A 14,169-nucleotide genomic window follows, 5' to 3' on the forward strand; every position below is an offset into this window, starting at 1 on the left:
TCAGTGGCCCAACATCAATGTCTCCCATCACCCTTCCTATTCACTGCCATCCAGTCAGCTCCGCTCTGCTTAGGCACCAGGTCTTCTCAATGTAAACAGTGGTGGAGCCCTTAGCAAGGGCCCTAAAAGGCAGAGGTGGTGATGGGTCGTGTCCACCTCGCTGAAGACTGCCAAGTCCAACACATGCTTTCCAAGTGCAGCAACTTTAACATAAACAATTAGAGCCGAAATTCCCAAGGTTGCTGACACATGTCGTCTCCAGTGTTTCCTCTTATAAAACTTCAGGTATAGGGCCTCCTAGTAGACATCTGTCATCCTTCTTGGTTTCTCAGCCACTGAACCCCTATCCTGTGTTTGAGGGCTTCCCTCACTTTATGATCCTGGGGGAGATAACACCAGCTTCCCGATTTAAAAGCAGAAAATGCCAGATATGGCCATTTGCAGCCTCCCCACTGCAGCCAGGGCACCGTTCTGTGGATCAGACGCACCCACACAGACTCTGACCCAGGAGGGGGGACCTACGCTCTGATGAAGATGGATTTGGACAACAGCTAATAGAAGCGGCCTCAGCGGGGCTCCAGCCCGTCCCTGTCCTCCCAGAGGCTCCATGAGCTATCACTCTAACAGTCCTCTTGCAAACAATCAAGAGCCCTGAATGAGAGCCTGGCGTTGGTGCTGGAAGTGGGGAGATGGTCAGGAGGGGCCCACAGTTCGCATTCCAGCCTCGGTCTAGGATGGGGGCCTCTTACCAGACTCCCGGTCAGCCGGCGTGGTCACTGCCTCCCAGCGGCTTCCTCACGGGCTGGGTCCGCGGGCTCAGCGCGGCTCAGAGGCTGCACCCCCGGGGTCAGTCCCCGCCGCGGACATCGGCGCCAGACTCCAGGAAGCCATCACGTCCGGAGGATCCAGCCGCGGGGACGCGTGCGTCCTCGTCGTGGGCGGAGGACACGCCGTTGTCCCGGCGTCCACGGCCCTTCGTTCGCGGCGCTCGGGGCAGCTCGGAAGCCTGGAAGGTCGCCCTCGTCCTCCGCCATCCTCACTTCCGCCTCAGCAGGACTCTCTCTCGGCCACCAGGGTCCCCAGTCCTCCCCAGCAGGGGCTTGGCTCGGCTCTCTCGCCGATTCTCGCCACTTTTTGGCTCACTCGCCTCTCCCTGCAGGCCTCGACTCTTTCCATCCAACGTCGCCTCCCTCCGCCCAGTCTCGGCTCCCGTTCCCCGCCCTCCCATCTTTGGCTCTTTCCGCCCATCTTCGGCTCCCTCCGCCCGGTCTCAGCTCCCTCCGCCTCTCCCCACCGCTCCTCGGCTCAGGCGGTTTTCTTCGGCTCTCTCCGCCTGGGCTCGGCTTTCGCAGCCACAGTTCGCCTCTTTCCGCCTCTTTCCGCCTCTACCCGCCAAACTCCGGGGTCCGCTGGGCTCTCTCTGTCCCACCAGGTCCCTGGAAGACTAATCAGCAGTGACTCGTGAGGAATAACAATGCTGCAGAAATGACAGTGTGTCACATCTGAGGCTACGTCATAAAACACACTGAAGCTTCCTTCTTCATCTCTTAGATTGCTCCCTCTCTAGGGGAAGCCATCCACCATGCCATGAGGATGCTCCAGCTTGTCATGGTAGGCAGTTATGGGACTAATGGACCATCTTAAGCCCAGGAAGACTAGGTTTTAAATTTTATAAGGCCAGGTCTATTTCAGGTTTATACTTACTCCTTAGGTGTATCCCTTATTCTTACGGTATGGTACTGATCGGGGTGTGGCATTTCTAGGGTCTTAGTTGATACCCAGGGTTTTTTCCCAAGGTCACTCCACTCCGATGAGTCCACAAACCAACCTCCAATTCCCAGCGTGTGTGTCCTCTGAAATTTCTGCACAATCTTCAGCTTTCAGTAGCTATTCTCTGCTAAACCTCCCAGCGTCTGCACGTGCACAGCTTAGATCCATTATTCAAAGACCTGACGGGAATTTTTAGGCAGATTTTTGGTGCTTTTTCTCTCTGGCTCTTTCTTGTCCATTAGAAGATCCTTTGGGTTGGCACCTGTGTTCTTTCAACCAGGACCCGCCACTTTTTGAGCATTTCCTGACTTTACAGCACCACCAGATATTCCCGGACAATCTGGTATTTTCTCTGTCCTAACCCTGGAATCAATCACTTCACCAAGGAACCCTGGTACCCTCGACACATTTTTTTTGTTTTTTTTTTTAAGAATGGCATTTAGAAAGCAACATCTGGGAGCCACGTGTACTCATGGCTACTGGAGTGTCCCTGCCTCTAGGTCTTTTCTACTGACAGAGCTTGGAAATATATGTATTACCTCATCTCATGCATACACACACATCTATGCCTGTCTATCTATCTATCTATCTATCAATCAATCAATCATCATCATCATCATCTAACCATCAAAAAACCACATGTCCAAACTGATACCTCCAATTCCAATCCAACACCCAGTGTTCATTCCAGCCTTCTCTCTTTCCTTGTTGGTAACGTCTTTCTTTGACAACAAGAAACTGGCTCTCATGATCTACAGTATATTGTTTTGGTTGTTCAACCCTAGTATATACATAAACTGGTTTCAGAATTGCTAACCCATACCTTTCTGAGAAACAAATTTATGAACCAGAGCACAAGATTTCTAGACAGTTCTTTTTGTTTTCAGCCTTATAGTATCTGGTCAAAGTACAGTTTTCCAAAGTAAATTGGCTTTTCTCCATGCACATCAGTGTGGTTATGTCATTCATTTGTAATACAGTCAGGTTCATTTGTTATAGTCTGTAATCCCTCTGCCACCTGGTGGATTAAGTCTTTTTTTTAAGCTGTAGTAATATTCATTCTTTGGCGTGTTCCGTTCTACAGGATTTGAAAGATGCATAGAGATGTGTATCCACCATCACAGCCACGACATAGAACAGTTCCATCACTTCCAAATTCCTTTGTGCTGCCCCTTTGCATACCTCACCTTTTACCCCTGGCTGCCACTGATTTGTTGTCCTTCCCTACAGTTTTGCCTTTTCCAGAATGTCATACAATGGAATCATGCAACATATGGCTTTCTGCCTCTTTTGCTTAGCAAAATGAGTTTGATGCAAATTGAGGTATAATTTACATGCAGTTTAACGTACAGATCTTAAGTGTACAGTTTAATGCATTTTGATAAATGCATACACCTGTGTAATCTATTCATCTATCAAGATATAGAACCTTTTTCTCACCCCATAAAGTTCCTTCTTGTCCCTTCCCAGTCAATCTCAGCTACTGCCTCACCTCCCTCACCTCACACTTTGATGCAACCACTGTTCTGATTTTTTCCCCCAACAGAGATTATTTTCTGCCTGTTCTAGAAACCTATATAAATAGAATCATACAGTATTTACTCCTTTCTGTCTGGCTTCTTTTCCTTGGCATATTCCTACAAAAAATTTTAATTAATTCACAATAGAAGATGAAATATATATACAGTGTTTCCTATATACCAGGAAGTTTCATAAGTGCTTTACATATACCAACCAATTGAATCCTTAATACAAATCTACGAAGTAGGCACTCTCATGGTCCCATTTTACAGATGAAGAAACTGGGGCACAAAACATGTCACTTGCCTGAGGTGAGCAGGTTATTAAGTGGTAGAGTCTAGACTTGAACCCAGATGGTCTCTCTCCAGAGTCCATACTCTTAAACTCTATGCTACAGAGCACTGCCTCAGTACCAGGTATGGTTTGTGGCACAAGATCTACAGTAATGGATCAGACACACAGTCGTTGCCATCATGGTGCTTACAACCTAGTGGGGGTTGGGATGGAACAAATATTAGTTAAGTAAATAAGTATATGTAGAGTAGATTGGATAGTGATACGTGCTATTGAGATGAATATCTCCAAATAATGATAAGAAATGTGGGAATTGGAGACTTGCTCATTTATCTGGAGTGAGAATGAAAGCCTTTCTGTTCAGGGCACACTTGAGCAGAGACCTAAGTGAACTGAGAGTGAGCCATGTGGCTACATTGGGGGATATCAGTCTAGGCAGTACAGAGACCCTGACATTGAACTGCGCTGGGGTGAGGGAGCTACAGCAAGACCAGTATGGCTACAGTGGATGGAGCAAATAGGAGAGTGGTGGAAGGTGAGGTCAGTGATGTGATGAATCCTGATTATTTGGGGCCCCTATAGGAAATGGTACAGACTTTTCATTATGCTCTCCGTGCACTGATGTGTCACTAGGCCAGAATGATTCATGTTAACAGGACTAGGGTATAGGGAAACCAAAGAGGGATACTGCATATTCAGTCACTGGAAGAGCAAGGACGAAAAGGTGAGGGGAGGGAGTGAGTCTGGGGTCATAGTGGGCAAAGGGGAGACAGCTGCACCACAGGGGCTGAGAAGAGCTCAAGGGTAACACCCGGACCCCAGTTCTCCTGCAGGGATATAGTCACGGCATGGAGTCACTCTCCTCCAACCCTCTGATCTCCTAACTGGGCTCCCCACTGACCAACCCAAACAGAAGCCTAAGGCAAATGAGCTGTTTGATAAAGTCCATCAACCTCCCCAAGCACAGAGCAGTGTAGACTAGAGGGGAGAGTGCCAGTGTTTGCCATTCCACATTCCTTATATACAGGGTGTTCCTCTGCAGTGTGTTTCTCATGTGTGTCTTAAGGGATGAGGGTCCTCTGAAGGGTTTTCCATTTTGATGATATTCATAGAGTTTTCCCTTAGTGTAAATTGTGACGTGACTCCCTAGGGCTATCACTGAAGGCTCTCCTATAGCCATTGCATTCTTTAGGTTTCTGCCCAGTAGGTCATATTCTGGCACACAGTAGGGTCAGAGTTTGTGTTGAAGGTTTTACCACATACAGTGCACTTAGAAGGCTTCTCTCCAGAGTGAGTTAACGTGTGGGTTATTGAATGCTACTCCATATTGATCAGATTAGAAGGATGAGGGTGTGCTGAAGGCTTTTCTTCACTGAAGGCCAGACTCCAAGAGGATTCCGAGTGATCTCTGTCTCCTGGTATTCATATCCTGTGTAGTTCCCTCCCACTGTGTGGCAGGATCAGTCTGGGTGACCAACACAATCCAGATGAAGAGAGAATATGGCCTTCTGAGGCTAGGTCATAAAAGACTTACGGCTTCTGCATGGGCTCTTTTGGATCACTTCCTTTGGAGGGAACGTGCTGCTATATTGTGATGATACTCAGCACCATGGAGAGACCTACATAAGGAGAAACTGAAGGACCCCTGCCAACAACTGGCACTAATTTGCCAGGGATGTGAGTAAGCTACCTTGGAAGTGGACCCTTCAGTCCCAAAGACTTTAGATGACTGCATTTCTGGTTGACATCTTGTTTCTCATGAGAGATCCTGAGCTAGAACTACATAGCTGATCCATTCCTGAACTCCTGACCTACAGAAATTGTGAGATAATAAATGCTTGTTGTTTTGAACCACTAAATTTTAGGGATAATTTATTACACAACAAATAATTTATACATCCAATGTGAGTCCCGAAGATGCCCGAGAGATGGCAGATCAATGAATGCTTTCCCACAGTTACTATAATCATATCTACCTATTATGAATTCTCTTATGCACAGAAAGGTAAGTGTTAGTGGTGAAACATTTCCCAAAATGATTGCATTCATAGGGTTTTTCTCCAGTGTGAGTTCTCACATGTTTCTTAACAGATGAGAGATTATTTAAAGCTTTCCCACAGTCACTGCACTCGTAGGGTTTCTCTCTGTAATGTATTCTCTTGTGCACAGTAAGAGAAAAACTACTGCTGAAGGATTTTCCACACTCATTAGACTCACAGTTTTTCTCCAGTATGAGTTCTCACATGCTGTGTCAGATGTGAGCTCTTCCTAAAGGCTCTACAACAGTCATGACATTCATAAGGTTTCTCCCCTGTATGCATTCTATTGTGGACAGTAAGGGAGGAGCTCGTGCTGAAGCCTTTCCACAGTGATACATTTGTAACGATTCTCCCCAGTATGAACTCTCCTGTGCCTTTTGAGGATACATCTAGTGCAGAAGATGTGAAAACACTGGTTACATTCATAGGGCTTTTCTCCAGTGTGAATTCTCACATGCAGTCTAAGGGATGAGGGATTACTGAAGGCTTTCCCACAGTCACTGCATTCATAGGGTTTCTCCCCATTATGTATTCTCTTATGAACAGTGAGGTAAGAACTGCTGCTGAAGGATTTGCCACATTGATTGCAATCATAGGGTTTTTCTCCAGTATGAATTCTCTTGTGCTGAATAAGATTAGATTTTGTGCTGAAGACTTTAAAACACTGATTACACTCGTTGAGTTTCACTCCAAGATGACTTCTCTCCTGTTGATTAAGAAATGAATGCTAACTATAATTTATAATATTTTTAATATTCAATGCTATCATAGGAATTTTTCTTCCAGGAATTCTGCTATGTATAACATCATTATAATTGGTGTTTTTGCCACTTTGAGTGCCTGTATATGATTTCTGCTGGTTTGAGTTCTCAGAAGCTAAAAAAGATGGATGCTTTGCCATAAGTCCTTATCAGATTCACAGAGCATCTTCTGATAAGTTTAAGACAAATTTATGTTTGAAACACTCAACATCTGAGTCACATTTATGGAAACATTTACTTGTGTGAACACTCAGGGAAGAAAAAATTTTGGAGATAACTTATGCTTCTCTCCAAATTCACAAGAGTTTCAGGGTACCTCTCCAGAGGGACAACTTTTTCTTGGGAAAATGAATCCCTTGGTAACTTTGTGGCTTTTCTAATTTATGGTATTTTCCTACTGTGGAAAATCAGAAATCTTACCATTTTTAAACCTTTAGATTGTTCTTCTCTAAAAACATGCTGCTTAGAAGTTAACCCTTGGACTTTAAGTAGAGTCTCCAAATCCGAAACAAATTGAAAAGAAATTTAAGTTGATGAAGGAAAGAAAAGGTAAAATGCACACATTAGTGAAGGTAGACCCGAAGGGGTTAGAGATTTTCAGGAGGTTTACAATGAAAGGGACACGAGTGTGAAAATTTTAGGTGTGTATTAAAGAAGACTCTAGAAATATTGAGATTGATGCTGATGGAAAGAAGGAATTTTCAGGAATGTAAAGTGAGAAGGAACTAGACAAAGAGCTCATATGAGACTTAAATTTAAGAAGGAAGAGAGAGATCTTTTCCCCCCCTCTGAGGCTAAAGTAAAGTATGAGATAATGAACAGAAAGTTAAAGAAAAAGAAAAGGAGGTCCACGAGGAGGCTCATACTAAACGTTTTTGGCCTTCTTGTCGGAAAAAAAGGGCATTTTACAAATGTCTCTGATGGACATTTCCTAATGTAATACTCCAAACTGTCAAGCCACAGGCCAGAGAGGTTCCTGACAAAGACTCATATATACCTAGTGCTCACCTGGACAGGTGCCTGGGAGAATTCCTCTTTCCTCTGTCCTCACTTTATCTTCTTGCTCCAATTCGGAGAGCAGACTAGGTTTATCAACTTGATTCCCTATACATGGAGATAAGACGTGTGATGTAGGGGACTCTGCATGGGACAAGAAGCCTCACCATGGAACTGAGGCCCACACTTCTATAGATGAGCAGGTGTGACTTTAGGAGCAGCAGTACAATTATCCTTGAATTCTAACAAATACAGTAAAACTATCTTTCACCAAGAAAAAAAATGCAAGCATCCTCAGTCAATATCCAGGGTGACGGGGGATAACTGGTCCCAGAAGTTCATGCCCAGTTTCAAATACAGACTTAAAAGCCCCAAAGCTTTTATCCATGGAGAACATGAAGTCAGGGCAAGGAGTAGATCTTCAGTTGATAGGGAAGGCATTAGACCACAAGCTCCAGGATGGTAGGGACCTTATTCCCTAATTCCTAATTCCTAGCACAGACCTCATTCACCACCATATTCCTAATTCCTAGCACAGACCCAGAAACATAAAGGTGCTTAAGAAAGACTTGTGAGAAGTGATGTCAGTGACAATGGTGGAGTAGGTAACTCTCAAAGTCCAACACTCTACAAAACACCAGCAAATAAACTGGTAAAAACTGTCAGAATCAACTTGATTAGAACATTGGAGAGTTATAAAAAGTTTACAGCAACCAGAATAATGCTTAATCAAAACAAAGAAGTGAATTTGGTAAGAGAGCTCTGTGACACTTTAACTGACCCTGGCCCATCACCTGTTCCCCACCATGGCAGTCACCTTGAAGACAGCAGCCTGTGTTCCTACTACTGGAGGGAACAGAACGGATTTTCTTCTCAAAGAGCTGTGGTTGCTTGTTTTGACCTGTGTGGTGGCTCCCTGAATGACTGGCTCAAAGGGCTTGCTTTTATTTTGTCTAACTCCAAACTCTCTCAGTGCTGAGGTGGCTATGAAGGGTGGAGGGCTGGGGCATGTGCCAAACACATTTAAATGTATTAGCCACTGCTGCCTGGGGCAAGGGAAAACCATTAAACCAAACAAAAGACTAACCAAAAAGTCTAAGAGGAAAGCAGGGAATAAAATGTTTCGGACAAAAAAGGCTTCGAAAAGCTCCTACATATTCCTAGGTATATGTAAGACCACGCACATACCCAGGGCTGGGTGCATGCTCCGAAAAGACCTGAGAAGGCACTAAGCCCTCACCTTTGATTGACCTTCCTGCTCTGCACAAGCAGGAAGTGAAGGCTAAGACAGAGTTGGCAATCGCCCGATTGAGTTTTGAAAGCACGCTCCAAAATATACACAGAGACCATCTGCAAAGACTGTGAGTTTTTGGGTTCTAGGTATTTAAGGAAATCTCTGACAAATCACTAGCTGGCCATTAAGCTAACAAAACAGAGACTTCAGTGGCCACACGTGACTAATACAGACATTGCAAAATTAGTTCAGAAATGTCACCAAACAAACAACACCAACTACAACAAGCAACAACAACAAAACTTAGGGATGGGGGGAAATCTGATTTACAGAATTGCCAGACTATAATGCCAAACGTCCAGTTTTCAACAACAAAAAAAATGAGTCATGCAAAGAAGCAAAAGTGCTTGGCCCATTACAGGAAAAGGAAATTAACAGAAATTGTCCCCAAAGAAGGGACTTTCCAGACAAAGACTTCAAATCAACTATTTTAAGTATGCTCAAAGAGATAAAGGAAACCATGTACAAAGAACTAAAGGAAATGGAACTCTTACCAAATAGAGACCATCAAAAAGATAGAAATTATTGGGGCTTGCCCGGTGGTGTAGCAGTTAAGTGCGCGTGCTCCGTTTCGGTGGCCCAGGGTTCGCAAGTTCGGATGGTCGGAGCTGCTGTCAGCGGAGACAAGTTCCAGGGGCGGGGCTGTGAACGGGTACCAGGTTTGGTGGGCGAATACGTGGGAGGGATAAGGCTAGGGTGTGGTGTGGGGTGGACTGGGACTCAGCGGCTCTAAGGGGAGGGCTGTGGGAGGAAGTCAATAAATACAAGAAAGCAAGAAAAGAGAAATGAGAAATGGAATAAAAACAAGTAATAAAAGTAGCAGACTTAAACCTTAACATATTAACAGTTACTTTAAATGTAAATGATCTAGATACACCAATTAAAAGGCAGAGTTTAAAGGCCGGCGGGTGGCACAAGGGATTAAGTGCCGGGCTTCGGATCCCGGGTGCTCACTGACACACCGCTTGTTAAACCATGCTGTGGCGGTGTCCCATATAAAGTAGAGGAAGATGGGCATGAATGTTAGCCCAGGTCTAGTCTTCCTCAGCAAAAAGAGGAGGATTGGCAGATGTTAGCTCACGGCTGATCTTCCTCACAAAAAAAAAAAAAAAGGCAGAGTTTAGTAAAGTAGGTAAAAGACCATGACCCAAACTATATGCTGTCTACAAGAAGCTCAGTTCAAATATATCGACTTGGGTAGGTTGAAAGTAAAAGGATGGAAAGTTATACTGTGCAAACATTAATAAAAAAAGCCAAGTGTCTACACTAATATCATAAGGTGGATATCAGCCCAAAGAAAATTACTAGTGACAAACAAGGACGTTGCATAATGATGAAAAGGTCAATCTACCAAGAAGATAGTAATTAGAGCATCAATATACATGAATTAAGAACTGATAACTGAAAGAAGGAAATCCAAAGTTACAGTTAGGGACTTCCACGGCCCTCTCAACACCTCCCTTAGCAATTGATAGTACTGCTAGACAGAAAGCAAGAATAGAGAAGAACTGAACAATTCCACCGAACAACAGTATCCAGTTGACATGTACAAACCACTCAGTTGACGTTTATAGGATGCTCCACCCAACATCACCAGAATGCACATTCTAATCAAGCACCCATAGAACTTTCACCAAGATGGGTCATAAAACAAGCTTCAACAAGTTTAAAATAGTTGAAATCATACGAAGTATGTTCTCTGACCATATCCCAAATCAATTTTGTTTGGAAAAGCTCCAAATGATTGGAAATTAACACATTTATAAATAAGCATGCTTCAGAGAGGAACTCTCCAAGGAAATAAAAATAAATAGAACTGAATGAAAATGAAAATACATCAAAATTTGTGAGATGCAGCTAAAGCGATGACAAGATGGAAATTTATAACACTAAATGCTTACATTAGAAAACAGGAAAGTCCTTAAACCAATAATCAAAGCTCCAATCTCAAGAAATTAGACAAAGAAGTGCAATGTAAACCCAAAGCAAGCAGAAGTAAGGGAATAATAAAAATAGGAACCAAAATCAATGACTTTGAAAATAAATACAATCGAGGAAATGAAATAAAAGTGATAAAGCATTATGAAAGGAAATAAAATCCTTGATTAAGTAGAGAAATAGTGTATTTATCAATATCTACTGTTGTAGAGAGGTCATTTCCACTCACAGTATTTGATTCAACATAATAAAGTTACAAGCATAATATAATTTTTACAAAATGAAAATGTTGGGTCTCAAATTCACATGAATTAGAAATTTTACAAGGAGAAATAAGAACTTTTTAGACAAATAAAGAAGCACGAGAGGGAATATGGAAAAAGTGACATACCAACGCATTCTCTAACGTTTGTTATTGGAGAAAAAAATCCAACAAAAATGACAAATTGAAGGAGGCATATAGAGGGTCCAGAAACAATTCATTGTGTGTATGGACTTAGTCTGTGATAATGTTAGCATTTTGTATAAGTTGGAAAATGATGTTTTAATAAATAGTTTGAGGAAAATATTGTCTACGTTAAAAAATTAAGTAACTTTTGATTTGGGAAAAAATTCCAAATATATTTGAAAGCTAAAATGTAAAACTCTGAAGAAGTCAGAAGAAAACAAAAGGAAATATGTATAACCTAGATATTCTACCCAACTATGAATCTTTGTAGTAACTATCAGTTGATGAAACAAAACAGAGAGGGTACAAGGGAGGATGGCCTGAAAATTTCTAAGTTACGAAATGAGTTTTTGAGGTTAGAGAGGTGGAAGAAGAAATACAGAATGTGCTTACTGTATACATAAAAATGGAAGAAATAGCTAGAGTCAACAGCAAAATCTTTGAGGATAGCCATTAATCCAATCCTATTTGTGAGCCTTGATGGCTGAAGGGAGTTGTAAAAATAGAGGAACTCTTAAAAATAGAGGAGAGGGGCCGGCCTGGTGGCGAGTGGTTAATTTCGCGTGCTCCACTTCTGTGGCCCGGGGTCTGCAGCCGCAGGTTCAGATCCCGGGCATGGACCTGCATACCGCTCATTCAGCTATGCTGTGGGGATGTTCCACATATAAAAAATAGAGAAACATTGGTGTAGATGTTAGCTCAAGGCCAGTCTTTCTTCCTCAAACAAAAAATAAAGGAGGATTGGCAACAGATGTTAGCTCAGGGCCAATCTTCCTCACCAAAAAAAAAAAAAGAAAGAAAGAAAAAATAGAATAGAGGACGCTTTGATAAACAGATAAAGCAATTTCAATTGTTTTATAATATCTGAATGAAAAACCAGAGTGGTTTATTGGTTAAAGACCTAAAAATGGGATAGAGATTTATGAGATAAAACCTCAGAATGCCTGTTGCCCCTGAAACTTATTCTGCTCCTTAAACCTTTCAAAGACCTTCTTATTGGGTCTCATTAGAATAATGTAGCACTTTGGGGACAAAGATGCCTAATAGCCCCTCACTGGAGGCCAAGATGGAGAAGACCTCCACGGCCACCATGACCTTGCCCTTGGTGCTGTGGTAGACGGGCAGGAAGGTGACCCAGACACTGCAGAACACCAGCATGCTGAACGTCAGGAACTTGGCTTCATTAAAGGTGTCAGGCAGGTTCCAGGCCAGGAAAGCCACAGTGAAGCTGCCCAGGGCCAAGGAACACAGGTATCCCAGGACAGAGTAGAAGGCAGTGACCAAGCCCTTGTTGCACACGATGATGATGTGGCCGTTTTCAGAGTGTGCGTCTGTGTCAATGATGGGAGGAGAGGTTCCCAACCAGTTTCCACAGATAATCAGTTGAGTCAGGGAGCCGATGGGAATAACAGAGTTAGAAGCCCCTGATACCAGTAACCACCTCATTGTTCCTCCTGGTTTCATAGCCTTGAGTGCCAGAATCATGGTAATGGTTTTGGCCAAAACAGTAGAAGCAGCCACAGTGAACACAGCTCCACATGTGATTTGTTGGAGGATGGAGGTGGCTGTGTTGGGATAGCCAATGAAAAGTAAGGAGCAGAGGAAGCACAAGAGGAGGGAGGTGAGAAGGACAGAGCTGAGAGCACAGAGCTGTGAAGCACATGACAGAGAAGCACAGAGCTGTGCAGATCAGAGCCATTCTAAGTAATCCTCAAAGGCCAGGAAGGTCACAACCTTGGGGAGACAGTCATTTCTCTCACTGTTTGGATACTCATGAGCTGGTCATCAGATACAGTGCTCTGCATCTGGGGAAATAGTAAAGACTCATTGTTTCAGTTTCACAAATTCTTCATTTTGGCCATGATTAAGAAAATGGTCAGGGGCCAGCCCAGTGGCATAGTGGTTAAGTTCATGTGCTCCACTTCAGCAGCCTGGGGTTCATGGGTTTGGACCCCGGGCGCAGACCTACACACCGCTCATCAAGCCATGCTGTGGCGGCATCCCACATACAAAATAGAAGATGGGCACAGGTGTTAGCTCAGCGACAATCTTCCTCACCAAAAAAAAAGTCACTTTTGCTGTCACTGTGTGTACAGATCGCCTGTGATACAATACTCAGACACAACTGATGAAGCATCTCCATTCCTGACTTAGGGAGAATGTTTTCAGCTGCAGTTAAGACCAAACCCAGTCAAAGGACCTTCAGCATATGGTGGGTCTGTGTTGGCTCCTCCTGTGGCTCAGTGATGTCATCAATGACACAGATCTTCATAACTTTTTTCTCTACTATTCCCAATGGTTGTGACATTTTTTTGTGTGTGTGTGAGAAGATCGGCCCTGAGCTAACATCTGCCAATCCTCCTCTTTTTCTTTTCTTTTTTTTTTTTTAGATGAGGAAGAGTGGCCCAGGGCTAACATCCATGCCCATCTTCCTCTACTTTATATAGGATGCTGCCACAGCATGGCTTGACAAGCAGTGCATTGGTGCCCGCCCGGGATCCGAACCGGCGAACCCCGGGCCGCCACAGTGGAGCGCGCGCACTTAACCGCTTGTGCCACTGGGTCAGCCCCTGGTTATGACATATTTTTTGTTGTTCTTCTTCTAGAATCACCAATTTATTTTTCTGAAATAAACCTATAAAAAGAAATTCAAGACAAAAAGCCTTAAAGGTTTCTGACTAAAAATTTGGTTTATGCATTTGTATAGAAATGGAATCATGGAATAAAGTTAGTGAGGTCATTAACAGTGCTGGTAGGCACACACATTTTAGATACATATGTCCAACCTCCTACCCAGACGTATTCTAATGAGTACAATTTCTTATAACAGACATATAGTGAATAAATGCAATTCCCCATAACATGTATGCAAAATAAGTTCTGCAGTAACTGTAGTCTCAGGGTTAAATTATATTCCACAGCTGATTAAATAAACCTCTGTAGTAAAGAAGAGAAATATCCCAGGAGGGTTTTTTCCCTATCTGTCTAGTTATTTATTTATTATTTCAGCTTTATATTGCGATACGATTGACATATATCAATGGTAGGTTTAAGGTGTACAACATGATATTTGACACATGTATATATTGTGAAATGATTACCACAATA

At 43.2% G+C, this 14,169-nt stretch overlaps 1 protein-coding gene across 1 annotated transcript; it reads right to left on the reverse strand.

Annotated features, from left to right (window-relative positions):
- Positions 1 to 5,557: 5,557 nt before the first annotated feature.
- Positions 5,558 to 12,546, reverse strand: LOC147911395 (uncharacterized). Its single transcript, XM_087428026.1, is given in 5 exon segments — positions 5,558 to 5,804; positions 5,806 to 5,958; positions 5,960 to 6,330; positions 7,437 to 7,489; positions 12,117 to 12,546. Coding segments are annotated over 5 exon segments (1,254 nt in total).
- Between the last annotated feature and the right edge of the window lie 1,623 nt (positions 12,547 to 14,169).

Source organism: Ceratotherium simum, unplaced genomic scaffold, assembly GCF_057802395.1.
Source record: "Ceratotherium simum simum isolate JZ-2026a unplaced genomic scaffold, ASM5780239v1 HiC_scaffold_43, whole genome shotgun sequence".
Lineage (NCBI taxonomy): Eukaryota > Metazoa > Chordata > Mammalia > Perissodactyla > Rhinocerotidae > Ceratotherium > Ceratotherium simum.